General features: G+C 51.8%; 6 protein-coding genes across 6 annotated transcripts; 3 read left to right on the forward strand and 3 right to left on the reverse strand.

Annotated features, from left to right (window-relative positions):
• Positions 1-768: 768 nt before the first annotated feature.
• POX_e06654 (uncharacterized protein) lies at positions 769-2,486 on the forward strand (the record flags this gene model as incomplete). Its single annotated transcript, XM_050115470.1, has 5 exons — positions 769-1,243; positions 1,303-1,417; positions 1,480-1,749; positions 1,788-2,294; positions 2,387-2,486. The coding sequence occupies 5 exons, from the start codon at positions 769-771 to the stop codon at positions 2,484-2,486; spliced, it is 1,467 nt and encodes a 488-aa protein (XP_049967930.1).
• A 1,171-nt stretch (positions 2,487-3,657) lies between these two features.
• On the forward strand, positions 3,658-5,640 carry POX_e06655 (uncharacterized protein; the record flags this gene model as incomplete). Its single annotated transcript, XM_050115471.1, has 1 exon — positions 3,658-5,640. One exon carries the CDS (start codon positions 3,658-3,660, stop codon positions 5,638-5,640), a length of 1,983 nt encoding a protein of 660 aa, XP_049967931.1.
• A 495-nt stretch (positions 5,641-6,135) lies between these two features.
• On the reverse strand, positions 6,136-6,852 carry POX_e06656 (uncharacterized protein; the record flags this gene model as incomplete). The annotated part of the gene is made up of 1 exon (XM_050115472.1): positions 6,136-6,852. The coding sequence occupies one exon, from the start codon at positions 6,850-6,852 to the stop codon at positions 6,136-6,138; it is 717 nt and encodes a 238-aa protein (XP_049967932.1).
• A 2,239-nt stretch (positions 6,853-9,091) lies between these two features.
• Positions 9,092-10,482, reverse strand: POX_e06657 (Brix domain-containing protein; the record flags this gene model as incomplete). Its single annotated transcript, XM_050115473.1, has 2 exons — positions 9,092-10,216; positions 10,273-10,482. 2 exons carry the CDS (start codon positions 10,480-10,482, stop codon positions 9,092-9,094), a joined length of 1,335 nt encoding a protein of 444 aa, XP_049967933.1.
• Positions 10,483-10,726: 244 nt separating this feature from the next.
• On the forward strand, positions 10,727-12,145 carry POX_e06658 (ATP-dependent rRNA helicase rrp3; the record flags this gene model as incomplete). The annotated part of the gene is made up of 1 exon (XM_050115474.1): positions 10,727-12,145. One exon carries the CDS (start codon positions 10,727-10,729, stop codon positions 12,143-12,145), a length of 1,419 nt encoding a protein of 472 aa, XP_049967934.1.
• An 819-nt stretch (positions 12,146-12,964) lies between these two features.
• On the reverse strand, positions 12,965-14,554 carry POX_e06659 (26S proteasome regulatory subunit 6A; the record flags this gene model as incomplete). Its single annotated transcript, XM_050115475.1, has 3 exons — positions 12,965-13,623; positions 13,697-14,112; positions 14,241-14,554. The coding sequence occupies 3 exons, from the start codon at positions 14,552-14,554 to the stop codon at positions 12,965-12,967; spliced, it is 1,389 nt and encodes a 462-aa protein (XP_049967935.1).
• Positions 14,555-14,679: the final 125 nt, after the last annotated feature.

Genomic DNA, 14,679 nt, shown 5'->3' on the forward strand with positions numbered 1-14,679 from the left:
CTGCACCTATGTTCGAAAATTGTACGAAGATGGAGTCACTAGATTTCAGCTCCGCTCGACTCTGATGCGCTATTCCCTGCTCTTGATCAGGATCTGCTGGATTTCTCATGGCGCAATAAGAGGCCGAGGGGTTAGCGCTTCGGCAGACACCGTCTGCCGAGTGCCTGTTCCAAATGGCTTAGTAAGTCTTTGGCTCGCCGTGGCAAAGGTCAACATGAAGAGTAAGCGACGATCAATAATAATATACGATGTTGATAATAACGCCGTGTCGATCCCCCCCTTGTGTCCACATGTCACGCTAATGCAATTCGTGAGGTGTAAGCAAGTATCGGACCTGTTGGACGGCTACCTCAAAGGGGGCTGAAGGTTGGACGAACCCAAGTGCGTTCCGCCTCTTTCACACCAGCAGTTTTACAGTTTACAGGGTAGGGCTGGAATCAATCGTACGGCGAGGCTCAAAGCGAAGTAATTCTGGACAATTCTTCAATGGTGTAGCGTTGCAGATTTGGAGGGCCTTGTCAGCCACGAGACCAATCCAACAAGAAGCCCCAATGAGGAGGTGCTAAGGAACTGACACAATTGAACATGATGGTTCGGATTGGTCTCTGCTGTGATATGGATGCCGATCATGAGACTTTGGTGACATTGAAGTATCTCGGGCTTCCCACATAATCGAGCCCAGTGAATCAAAATTTGAGATTCAAACGGCTTGAACGATTCCCCCCGAAGATTCATTCACCTCCTCATTTGAACCCTCACCTCTGCACAATGCCGGGCCACGCAGTGCACCAGAAAGGGCACTACATTGACCCGATCGACTCAAACGGGTCAGGACATCTGGCGCCGCAAAAAAACATCGGGCTCCTTCCTGTCAAGCGGAAACCAGTAGAGCCGCGAAACCCAGATGGTTTTGACGGGTATCCGGCACTCTCAAACTATTCGAAAAGCCAGAAAAAAGATGAAGAATGTGACCTTGGCTCCAGCATCTCAGTCGCGAGACTATGGAATGATATCATGGAAACAGCCAAATTTGGACAAATGGCAGACTGCCCAGAGGGAATGTACCGGATTGCGCTGAGTAAGGAAGATCAGATGGTCCGAGACTGGTTCAAGAACGAGGCCCAATCTCTGGGCTGTGAGGTCCGCGTAGACCAAGTTGGGAACATATTCGCGGTGCTTCCTGGCGCTTGTCGGGACATTCCCCCGATTGGAATCGGTAGTCATCTGGATACGCAACCGGCAGGTACTCATTCCCCCAAATCCTCCTACTGATCAGCTTCTGGCATCTGACTTTGGAGACAGGCGGTCGATTCGACGGTATCCTAGGCGTTCTCAGTGGGTTGGAGATCCTGCGCACCATCAAGGACTCGGGTCGGCAAATGTACGCCGATGTAGCAGTCATCAACTGGACCAATGAGTATGTCTTCCGGCATCATGAGGCCAATCTCGATGGGAATCCATCTAACTGGAGCAATATAGGGAGGGAGCTGGATACCAGTCCGGGTGTACCGGATCGGCCGTCTGGTCCGGCCATGTCACCAAGGAAACGGCTCTCAATATGCTTCGGGCTGACCGTCAAGGCACCTTTGGATCTGATCTGTTGGCGATTGACTACCAAGGCAGTGTCCCCGCCAGCCATGTCCACAACGGCCTTTCCGCCCATTTTGAGCTTCACATCGAACAAGGTAAACGGTTGGAAGCAAAGCGACAGACAGTGGGCGTCGTCACAAATATACAGGGCATTCGATGGTACAAGGTGGATGTTCGAGGTCGGCGGGCTCACGCAGGATCTACCCCATGAAGGACCGCGTGGACGCCTTGGTCGCCGCGTCGGAGATGGTGTGCTTCCTCAACGGAATCGCCCGAGAGTACGACATGTTCGCCACCGTCGGTGTGCTCGAGGTGGAGAAAGCAAGTTCAAATATCGTGGCGGACAATGTTCGCTTCACCGTAGATCTGCGACACCGGTCCGAAGACCTTCTCTGCCGCGTGGAGAGTGAGCTCAAGGCACGCATGAAAGAATTGACTCGAACATACGGCCCTGCGCTTCAATTTGACATGCATCAAGTCTGGCATAGCCCTGCGGCAGAGTTCGATCAGTCCATTGTCGAGATCGTCCGCCGAGCAGCCATCACGACGGTGGGTGAGTCTCAGGTCATGCCCAAAATGATTTCATTTGCGGGACATGACAGTGCCTTGGTTCATCTGACCGGGATTCCGACGGCCATGATCTTCGTCCCCAGCCACGAAGGTGTCAGTCATGCACCTGAAGAGTTTACTGAGCGGGAGCATTGGTAAGTGGAAATATCTCTCTTTCTCTTTCTGACCCCCCTTCCCTCTTCCAATTCCGGCTTATCGAGTGCCTTTCTAACGTGATCGGCTTCAGTGGCGCTGGCGCTGCGGCTCTCTATCGGGCCGTCTGTCTGTATGATGATCGTCTGCGAGCATCATCGCAAAAGCACAAAGTGGAACCAGAGGCACGCTGAGCTCAAGGGTTTGCCGATGATGCAACTCGAGTGGATGGTCGGCCTTCGGTGTCGATCGAGTCACACTTCGTCCGTTACAGAGCAGGACCACGCAGTGCGTGTCGTTACAGTTCCATGGGCGTGATCTTTCGATAAGATAAGACCATCGATCCGTGAGGACCATCACCATGAATAAAACGCAAAAGCATCCCATAATTCAATTCTTAGTTTCCATTTCACAAGGTTTAATTGATTTAAAATCGTTGATTATCATTCTGCCCTCTCTCCAGTAATCATACTTGATCATGCATTCTCACCCATCACCTGTAAACTGTATTGCATCATGTATACGGGTCTGCCCTACCCACTTTTCCCCGACGCCAGTGACCAAACTCCTGTAGAAAGCAGTCACGGCAAAAAACAACGAAATGAGAGTCGGCCTCGTCTTCGCTAGTACAATTGCTGACTAGGTTTGGGTCAAAATGTGTGCGCAAACCTGGGAAAATTGAAATTACATACATCCGTCCTGCATCCCATCAATGGGTCACACTCGAACAGGTTTCATTAGTTTTGGGGCTTCACAGTGGTACATACTTTAGTAATGCCGGATTCGCATTTGGCCTCAGGATCTATGATGGGGTTCAATCTACCCAAGTGGGCGGATGCTAGCAAGATCTATCCATGAGAAGAAACCCCATTTTTCACTTTTTGATGAGGCAGCAGTAAGCATGGACCTGAGAGAGGATGACAACCTTAAGCCAAGGATTCTTACTCATTCCCATTATTTCCGGCTCCAATTTCTTTGCGGGTTGGAGAAAAAAAAAGGAATTCTTACTCGAGGCAGGACGATGCGCCTCGGAGAGCTACCCCATCCGCGTCCCCGCTATGCTGACCACCACGAGCAGAGATCCAATGCTATTGAGAGCTGACCAGGTCTGGAGTTGGCAAGACAAGGGCATCCACACTCCCAGTCAGTCACTAGGACTATTGTGGCCTAGTTGCTTATTGCTCCTTGAGGAGGTCCTCTTGTTATGTCACACCTTGATCTTGGAGGAGCGCGACGCGATCGGTGCAAGCCGTCGGCGTCGATCCAAAATCATCCTGCGAGTGAGATCTGATAAGGTTGACATTTCTCCTGCCACTCCTGCCCATTCCCCTTGTCGTGGCTGCAAACTGCCAAACTCAAATTAAAATGACAAGCCATCGAGGACATAAGCTCGACGTGAGCTTAGAGGCTCTGGCCGACCTTCAAGTTCCAGGCGACATTTCCATCTCACCGGACGGCACTCGGCTTGTCTATTCGCTGCAGGCCTACAGCAAGAAAGGTGAACACGCCACATCTTCCATCTGGATCGCTCAGATCGGCGTGGAGAACAGCAGTCGCCAACTCACGTCGGGTCTTTTTCATGATGAGCAGCCCCACTGGTCCCCGGCAGGAGGAATCATTGCCTTCAAGTCAGACCGACATCGACCCGGGCAATCCTCCGCCATCTACCTGTTGTCTATCGACGGCGGTGGTGAAGCATACGCTGTGACACCAGCGGAAGCAGAGAAGCCCATCGTGGCTTTCCAATGGAATGCTACCGGTACGGAAATTGCGTTCACCAGCGCTGATGAAAAAACCGACGAACAAGCCGCGAGGGAGAAAGCAAAGGACGACCCTACAGTCTGGGGTCTGCATCTCGAATACCACCGCTTGAGGATTGTCAATGTGGCCAGTAGGCAAGTGAAGACTATCGTCAGTGGACGAAAACACGTACACGATTTTACCTGGAGCCCAGATGCACAAGTCATCTGCTTTGTTGCCCATGAGGATCCAGATATCAATTCCCCTTGGCTTCATGGTGCAACTGTTTCTTTTGTACAGCCATCTGGGAAAGAGTTGCACAAAACGGCCCACTTTCCTGGATTAATCAGTCAGCTCCGGTGGGGACATGAGGGTGTCTATTTCATCGCTGGTCATGTCCCAGAACATATTCTGACTTCACTGTCATTGTATAAACTTGACTTGGAAGCGTGTACATACACAGAGCATCAAGACGGTGATGAGCGCCACTGTTGTATCACGATTCGCAATAGTCGTTCTTGCCTGTCGTATCGTGTTCAGAGATCCCTGGCAGACGAGTTCTACTTGATTGACGGCGGCGCCCATATGCTTGTATTCCACGACAAGTGTGAGATGATCGCTTTCGACCTCATCAAGACACCAGACAACGGGACGGTCCTTGCGATGACCAAGGGCGATGGCTCCCATCCCGAAGAAATCTACTCCATTTCTGAGCCCGCGGGTTTGGTCAGGCTTTCCGCCCACAACTCCTCCATCGCCGCTCTGGGAATATCAAGGTCGTGGTCATTTTCAACTCACGCAGCTGATGAGTACTCGCTTGATGGAATGATGTATGTCCCTTCGACATACGATGTTGCAGATGGACCATTGCCCACAATTCTGATTCCTCACGGAGGACCGTACTGGCGGATCACGACCGGCTTTGCTGTGTGCCACTGCCTCGAAGCGCCGGTGCTGGTCTCTCAGGGCTATGCCGTGCTTTGTCCCAACTATCGCGGCGGGAGTAGTCGAGGGGAGGAGCATGCGGCATACGCTCATGGAGGGGTTGGAACGGTCGACTACACAGATTGTATCGACGTACTTCGCCACGCTATCGACAAGGGCTGGGTCGACCCGTCCCGAGTGGTAATCGGCGGATGGTCACAAGGGGGTTTCTTATCCTACTTTGCTGCCACGCGCGCGGATTTTCAATTCCGAGGAGCCATATGTGGAGCAGGAATCTCGGAATGGACCTCTATGGCCATGAGAAGTGACGCATTTCGAATGCAAGCGGAGTTGGTCGGTGGTGCTCCGTGGGATGTACAGAAGACGAGGTCCGGTGCCACCAGCCCCCAGGGAGAGCCATGGCAGAAGACCGCGGACAGTCGAAACGCGAGCGCGTTGTGGCACATGCGTCACGCAAAGACTCCTGTTCTGATCCTTCATGGTGAGAATGACGTTCGGGTACCCGTCGAGCAAGCTATCGCGTTCTATCGCGCCTGTCTCCAGAATGGTGTGCTGGTCGACATGGTCACGTATCCGAGAGAAGGTCACTTTATCAGTGAGAGAAGACATTTGGTCGACATGTGGACTCGGATGAGAGACTTTTGCAAACTCCATTTGCAGTGATACGGAGGGGGAGAGAGCGGGAGTCTGGAGAGGAATTAGTAGATGCCCTGCTGGATTACACGAAGCTTACTCATATTTAGGTACCTAGGGTTGTGAAGATACGCGATACCGCAAGATGCGCCGAGGGCCACTTCAATGATGGACCTACTTACTGGTGCTCGCATTGTAGCAGCAGTTTCGCCGGCTCGGTGCAAAGTGCCGTCTAATGAACGGTCCCGTGATCTCTCGCAATAGTTTTAATATCCAGGCGCCACCATTTGCATTGCCAAGCCTTCAGATCTCGTATTCATTCATCGTTTCGTCGTGAAAGATCCCTCGTTAAGTATGCACATGATAGTTTTGTATCTACATAGAGATTTCATGGCCGCGCCCTGTTTCACCCACTATTATGCGTGTGTTTTTCCAGGCATTCAACTGGTCGTACACGGACTTCCCAGACCAGGATCGCACGGCTTGCGGGTCATGACCCGCATCATGGACCACATCGCCGCATTCTCAGGTCATCATTTTCGAGGGTTGCGACGTCAGCAGTGCACTCAGAGCATTTGCATTCCCCAGCTGAGCCGCAATTTCTAGCGCGGTGTACCCGTCCGGGGCGCGCACCGAACCGTCCGCACCGCGGTCGAGGAGAAGGCGAATCAAGTCGGCGCTACCCAAGGATGATGCATGCATGAGAGCGGTGCGTCCATTGGTGTCGATTGAATTCACATCAAAGCCGTGTTCCAGCAGGATCTCCACACACTTGCTATTGCCAGACGCAGTGGCCAGGTGAAGCGCATTGGTGGCATTGCCGGCATTGCCGGCTTGTGTACACCTAGTGAACATGGGATGCGGTACCATTGCACTCGTGTCTTCTTTGGCATCCAAACTCGATCCGGAAAGGGTGTGAAAATTCTCTGGGAGTTGAGACAATGAGCTCACGTCACTCCCCAGACCGGCTGATAATTGTAGCCTTGACAGCTCATCTACCGTCGACGTCGAGTCGAGGCTGGAGTAACCCTTGAGATCCCCGTGGGGTAAGAAGTTGGCTTCCAGAATCATGGAACCTAGCTCGCCATCCTGGTCCCATTGTATTGATTGGTTGCTGGAGAGGTCATCCCTGCTGTTGCTCTGCGACTGGGAGGGTTGCGTGGATTGTTCTGCGAAGGCAAGGTTGATCTGTTGGCGCAAGGACTCGTTCTCACGCTCGAGCTCGGCGATCCTGGACTTCATATTGCTTCCTACGTGAGCGATCATACATCGGACTCAGTAAGCGTTCACATTGCTTTTTCTTTCTCTTTTTTTTTTGACACGTTTCTTCTTCATGTTTTTTTTCTCCCCCTCGCTTCTCCTTCTTCTTTTGTATTTTGCGTCTCACTTTCGGTGATTGATAGATCGAATCGGGTGGGTAAACGTACGGTATGAACGTTGTGCAGTTCTATTCTGCTCTCGCCTCTTCTCGGTCATCTGACGAGCCATTTTCGATGGGCGCGTGGAAAGAAAAAAAAACCAGGTGATTCGAGTCCTTCTTATCCCGAAATGCTCATCATGTGCGAGATATAATATGTCCCATCTCATTCCATCTAGAAAATGCCAAGAGTCAGATTATCGCCAGAGGCCAGATCATTTAGGCCGAAGGTCGATGAATTACAAATGAGAGGGCACAGCAAGCGCCGAGGGAGCGAAGATGAGCCGTCGGGAGTGAAGATCCCATCGAGGGTTACTCTCCGTCGTTTTGAATCTGCTTCGCCCAATAAGCCTGCCCTGCGTTACGACCGGTGCTTCCCAAGTGGAACCTCATTCTTTCTGCGAATTTGAATCGTTGAGATTTTGATCGATCAGGAGCAAGCTGCGCTGATGAGACGCCTCCGCTCTTTCTTTGCGCCCCTCCGTTACATCGCGCGTCGCGCCGCTTCCGTTCCCGCAACCACCCGCCGGTCTTCCAGACTCGAGGGATAACAGAGCAGATGATAATCACGCGGTAGTGGTGTCCTTGACGGGCAATCTCCGGTCTCCTCACCATCCCAAGGAAACGAAGCATTTCTGCAAGACCTCTGTTTCCAAGTGGGGTTGCCCGCTGTGGCTTGCTGTGTCAGTGGTCGATGACACAATAACAGTGCTGGAATCAGCCTGTACCCCTACCAAAAGCGCCCCAGACAAGGAATATCCATCACTCCACCGCGCCTACCGTTCGTCTGCTTCTTCATGCCGTCGAATCAAACCCCGCGCCGCTGGAGGCAATCCACGTGGTCGGAACTCGATACACTAAGCCCGACGGGCGGAGAGCGCCTCTATTCTTCAGCTCACTCAGATAACCTTGGCCTCGTGCGTGCAGCAACCAAGAAACCTGGGTCTAGGCAGACATGGGTCCTCTAGCCTCAGACTATACGCTATGTGGCGTGAATGTTTCAAAAGAGGAGAGAGTACCTTATGTACAAGGTGGTATCGATGCTTGGTACTAGTATGCCAGAGAAGGTCATCTCACGTCAGCACAACCCCACCTACTAGTAGTAGTAACTACGTAGGTAGTAAGTGTGGACATCCCCTCGAGAGACATATGGTTGTGACGACAAGGCAGACAAGAAAACTCGAATGTTCTTTTTAACATTTTCTATGGTCCCAGGGGCGAGCGCCAATAGAACAAGCTTATGCGCCCAGATTGCTTGGGGATCTACTTTAAGCAAGTGATGGCAAAGCCCCTCACAGAAACTTCCAAGCCGGATGTTGCAGCTAGTCAGTGTGATGATCATGATGCAAGCGGCTCCTTACCCAAAGAGGAATACGCCCATTGATCTTCTCACTCGACGAGAAACCTGGCCGGGCCACATGCTAGCACATGTTCACCTGACTAGATAGGATTTTTAGATGCAGAATCTGCCACGGAGGCGTGGGCCAAGAAGTGTGTACAATGGTGAAAAGGGATCTAGCCCGAGTGGATGGCGGAGTTTGCCGACGAAAAAGAAGTTTTCTGTTTGAAAGATGGTACACCGTATTCGTCGCTGGGGAGAGGGACGGATACGAAAGGATAGATGATCCTAGGGAGTGCTTCAATATGATGCGACGTGAGCGTTCTTGAAGACACCTTCCGAATAGCTACGCTGATTTTCGCGAGTACGGCCTGGGAGAATTCAAGGCAAGGCAGAATGAACGCATACAAGTATTGAACTCGAGCACTAAGACTTTTGATTGCGCATGTGCCCGTGGAATGAGACAAATCGTTGCGAGCTCGTGGGTATAGTATAGATATGAATCGAACGATCTTGTACACAACACGGCTGGCCGCCCAGCCGGCGATTGCGGGCCCAATGTGGGACCCCCCAAGACCAGTGGAAATGCGAGCAGCCAAAGCCGCCAAGGCGTGATCGATGCCAAGAAACATCTGGACTGACGTGATGTTTAACATAAACCAAAAAAAAAGAGGATAGAAAAGATGTGAAGAAAAAATCAACAAGAAATCTCCCTATTCAAGCACTCAGTCCTCCATGGAGTCATCAGAATCAGCCTCGGGTTCCTGATCATCATCCCCGTCATCATCATAATCACTGAGCCACTCGCCATCGTCCTCCATGTCTTCGTCCTCATCCTCATCCTCATTGACCTCCTCCCCGTTCGCCTTGGCCTTGGCCTTTTCCTTCTTTTTCTTTTCCACGTTCTCCCTCTGCTGCTTCTTGCGCTGCTCCTTCTCCTTCCGACGCTTTTCCCAACTCTTGTCCAGGGACTTCACCTCCGACGCGGACTTGGTGATGAAATCATGCCACATGATCTTGCCCTCACAGACGCCATCCTCGACCTTCATCAGACGCAGCTTCATACGAGGTCCCAACTCAACTAGCTTGACGGCGCGTTTCTCGACCCCGGGTGTGTCGGGCTTCTTTTGTGGCTTATCGCCGGCTTTCTGACGTTGCGCCTCTCGTTTGTTGAGAATCCGGCGGGTTGTGCTTTCAGCAACTTCCACCTCGGCGTCGGTGTCGAGTTCGGTCTCACTAGCCGAAGTATATCCGGCGGCCGACGGATCCAAAAGGTAATCGGCAGCATCTTCAAGCTTGCCTAGATTGGGCACGGCCGCCTTCTTCTTTTCCCTGTTACGGACCTCCTTGGGGTCCAACCGGCGGATACGTTTTGAGACGCCCGTCTTCTTTGTAGCGATCGCGTAGTGTCGCAGGTGGAGGATGTATGAGCCATCGTCAGACTCGCTGGGTTCTCTGTTCAAAAGCATGACGCGGCGGATGGAGGAAAGAGGTTGGGCTTGTGGATTGATGGGAGGAAAGAGGGATTGGAAGATGGTGGTAGTGAGGGTCTCGAGGCGCTTGGGCACTTTCGAGTCTTCAGTGGCATTGGGGGAGTTGAAGTTGTTCATGACAAGCAGGGGAGGGGTCTTGTGATCTTGTCCACCGCTGCGTGGACGCTTCAATGACCGCTCGACATCCTTGCACAGAGAATAGTTCTCAACTTGAAAATGGAGAGTCGGCCCACGAGGAGTCACGGCGAGTCGCATGTTCGTGTTGCCTGTCTTTGACTTGGAGAAAAGCATCAAGTGGGTGACGCCAAGGGGGCCGGCCATCACGGTGTAATCGCGAAGTCGGTTGGATTTTCGTTCCTGTAGAAGAACGTTAGACATAGTTTCTCAAGAAAGAGCGAGCAATTACAACGAACCTTCAATCGCACGGCCGTATCGGGTTCCATCATACGACGGACGTCCTTGACCAGCTGGGTGACACTTGTGCCGACTTGAGAAGCGCCCACTCGAATCACCATTGACTTGGGGGCCTTGGTCATTGAAGATGCTGAACCTTTGCCAGCCGCGGCCGCGGAGGCATTTTGTGCCCGGAGATGGGTGCGCTTCTTGACGCGTGCCTTGGCCATAATGAATTCGGTTCAATTGACAAGGTCTCTTGGAAGAGAAAAAAAAATAATCCGACACTGGAGGCGTGTCGGTAACGTCCTGCCCGACTTTGGCTGATAAGCTCGAAGTTTTTTTGTCTCCAAAAATTCCAGGCGGAGCCATGCGGATCATTGATGTTGCGGACCCACCCAAATTATCTAGAAGTTCTCGAACGGCGACTACATTTTTTTTCCAAGGCAGGCCTTTTCCATACCAAACGAAAGAATGTCGGCAATCAAGAAGCGCAAGGTGTCAGGCGAAAAACCTGCACCTTCAACCCGTGATGACAATGACGCCAGCTCTGTGAGCTCCGAGTCCGGCGACGAGACCACAAATTCGGAGGCGCCCAATGCCGATGAGAAGACTTCGAGCGCTCCACAGACGTTCAAAGAGCTCGGTGTGATCGACTCGATCTGTGAGGCATGTGAGAGTCTCGGTTACAAGAAGCCCACGGCGATTCAGGCTGAGGCTATTCCCCTGGCTCTACAAAATCGCGACCTCATTGGTCTTGCGGAAACAGGTTCGGGAAAGACAGCAGCTTTCGCGATCCCGATTCTGCAAGACCTTATGAGCCGCCCTCAAGCTTTCCACGGACTTGTGATCGCTCCAACGAGAGAGTTGGCGTATCAAATCGGAAAATCCTTTGATTCACTCGGCTCGACTATCAATGTTCGAACAACAGTCATTGTCGGAGGCATGGACATGGTGCCCCAATCTATTGCCTTGGGCAAGAAGCCTCACATTATCGTTGCCACGCCTGGACGTCTGCTTGACCACCTCGAGAACACAAAGGGCTTCAGTTTGCGCTCATTAAAATACCTTGTGATGGATGAAGCCGATCGATTGCTGGACATGGACTTTGGACCACTCCTCGACAAGATTTTGAAAGTTCTGCCCCGGGAGCGGCGCACATTCCTCTTTTCAGCAACTCTGAGCAACAAGGTCGAATCTTTGCAGCGCGCCTCGCTTTCCAACCCGTTGCGAGTGTCCGTGTCTTCGAGCAAGTACCAGACAGTCTCCACCCTTCAACAATACTTCCTCCTGCGCCCCCACAAGCATAAGGATATCTATCTCATCTACCTTCTCAATGAATTCGTCGGTCAGTCCGCCATTGTCTTCACGAGGACAGTGCACGAGACTCAGCGTGTTGCCTTCCTTCTTCGCGCCCTCGGATTCGGTGCCATTCCTCTCCACGGTCAATTGTCACAGTCAGCTCGGTTGGGTGCCTTGGGCAAATTCCGTTCACGCTCGCGAGATATTCTCGTGGCCACGGATGTCGCCGCTCGTGGTCTCGATATTCCCTCTGTCGACGTGGTACTGAACTTTGATCTTCCTACCGACAGCAAGACCTACATTCATCGTGTGGGTCGTACTGCCCGAGCTGGAAAGTCCGGAGTCGCAATCAGTTTCTGTACCCAATACGACGTGGAGATTTGGCAGAGAATCGAAGGTGCTCTTGGAAAACAGCTGCCGGAATACGAAGTCGCCAAGGATGAGGTGATGGTCCTGGCCGAGCGGGTTGGCGAAGCTCAGCGACAAGCGATCATGGAAATGAAGAACTTTGACGAAAAGAAAGGCACCCGAGGCAAGAAGTTTGGCAAGGGCAAGCGCTCTCGGGATGACATGGATCAAGAGGAAGGTTAAAATCAACGAATTGTCACTGAAAAGAACCCAGATGGCACTCTTGAACACCATAATCTGCATCTGGCAAGTGATTGCAAAATCGACTTTGACGCTAAGCACAACATCTCCGATGCCAACTGTCTGTGCGCTTTCTCTCTCAAAAAACTGGCTGGCCCCAATGTATCCTTCCTGGTGTCCGCTTTCCTGTATATGAAATGAAGTAATGCCTGTTCCATACTGGTTCGCCTAGGTCTCTTGGAGTAGTACGTCCCGTAATATTCATGAGCACAAAACGTGAATACATTCGATGATTTACAATGCGCCCGCTCGCCCTTCCTATCCTGCGAATCCTTCAAGGAAATTCGTGGTTCTTTTCAAAACAAACACTCCGCCGCGGCCGATATGGAGCTATCTGGACTCTAACATCGAATGTCATTCTCGTCCAGACCTCACTCCAAACCCTCCTTCTCCATTACCGTCTAGATTCGTACCCAATACGAGGCTGCTAAATCTACGCTGCTAAATCTGCATTCGAATCGACATTCAAAGAAAATATGCGGGCCAGGAGTGATCCAAGCTGATCGAAATTTTTTTAAAGGCAAATCGCTTCTCGACGTGATTACTTTCAAGAGAGACGAGTCTCGTGCCCAAAGACATACGATTATTATGGCATCCGGGATGAGCTGCAGTTTTGCAGGGAGAGCTACCAGCTATGCCCCATCCCAGAGAGCTCCTTTAAAGGTCCGACAGGAATGCATAAAAAAGCGCACAGAAGAAACTTGGAGGCCGGTGGGAAGAGGTGGTATTCTGAGGACATATGTCGCAGTTGAAGCGAGCAGACTAGACATAGATTCCCATATTGGTGTCCTTCTTCTTTGCCTGAACCTCGGCAATGGCGTCGACGTAGTTTTCATGCCCGACCTTGCTCATTCCTTTGCGCAGGGCGATCATACCGGCCTCAACGCACACGGCCTTCAGCTGGGCACCACCAAATTCGTCCGTGCTGCGAGCCAACTCTGCCCAGTTCACCGTGTCTTCAACCGACATCTTGCGTGAATGAATCTGGAGAATGTTGGCACGAGCCTCCTCGTTGGGAAGTGGGAACTCAATCTTGCGGTCCAGACGACCAGACCGGAGGAGAGCAGGATCCAGGACATCCACACGGTTGGTCGCGGCCAAAACCTTGATTCGATCATCGGAAGCAAAACCATCCAACTGGTTCAGAAGCTCCAGCATGGTTCGTTGCACTTCACGATCACCGGACTTTTCTGAGTCAAAACGTTTCGTACCCACAGCATCCAGCTCGTCAATGAAAATGATTGACGGCGCCTTCTCCTTGGCAAGAGCAAAACAGTCGCGGACAAGTTTGGCACCGTCACCAATGAACATCTGCACCAGTTGAGGACCGGCAAGCTTGAGGAAAGTTGCATTCGTCTCGGCGGCACAGGCCCGTGCAAGTAGGGTCTTACCAGTTCCGGGAGGGCCGTACATGAGGGCACCTTTGGGGAAGAATAGATGTTAGCTTACCGGTGGTTTTCAGAACCGGAAATGCCTCGGCGCGGAAACACTCACCCTTTGGCGCCTTAATGCCAATCTTCTTGAACCGTTCAGCCTCCTTCATTGGCCAAACAATAGCCTCCACAATCTCTTCAATCTGCTTGTCTAATCCACCGATATCCGTGTACTTCTCTGTGGGCTTCTCGTCGACTTCCATCGCCTTAACTCGGTTGTCGTATTCTGCTGGTAGGGTGTCAAGGACGAGATATGAATCTTTATTCACACCAATCAGATCGGCAGGCTTCAGCTTTTCATGGTCGACAAGACCGATGAGAGGGAGGAAAATTGTCTGCCGGGTTGATGTCTTGATGACGGCGGACTTGCCGACACGGGTGGCATCCAGGTCGATGTTAGCCCCTTCCTCGGCAGCCTCGGCTTCAACATCAAGGTCCAGCAGCTCAACCACATTTCCAACGAGGTATGGTAGTTGTCTTTTGGAGGTAAAAAGATCGAAGTTAGCCTCTCGAGACGAGCACACATTCAGGGCAAATCCTCAACCATTTCGTAATGGAAGGGTGTCCCTTCCAGTAGTCTTCCAGGATATCAAATGGCTCCATACCTGTTATTCTCGATCTTTTCTTGGTTATCCTTGACCTTCTCTCGCATCGTGCTTTGCTCGTGTGTTAACCGCTGGAACTCGCTCTTCATGATGCGCATCTCGTTCTCCAGCATTCGCCGCCTCTTGACAATGTCCGCTGTACTTGAGTGCAGAATCTCGTCGTCGAGCAAATCCTCCTCGTCGTCTTTTTTCTCGGCATCCTGCATTTCGGCATCTCCGTCATTGTTAGGCTTCTTGCCATCGTCGTCGCCGCTATCTTGCTTCTTGTCTCTGTTCTCGCGTTCGAGATCGTCGAGATCTTCGAGAGTGGACATCCTGAAAGCTTGGCAAAGATTGTACGTGTATCAGAGATCTATGCTGGAATGAGAGCAGCGGTGATTGTCGGTAATGAATGATTGAAGCGGATGGTTCGAGAAAGACGTGGACGGGAGGAGCTGTT

The sequence above is a fragment of the Penicillium oxalicum genome, chromosome V, assembly GCF_001723175.1.
Source record: "Penicillium oxalicum strain HP7-1 chromosome V, whole genome shotgun sequence".
NCBI lineage: Eukaryota > Fungi > Ascomycota > Eurotiomycetes > Eurotiales > Aspergillaceae > Penicillium > Penicillium oxalicum.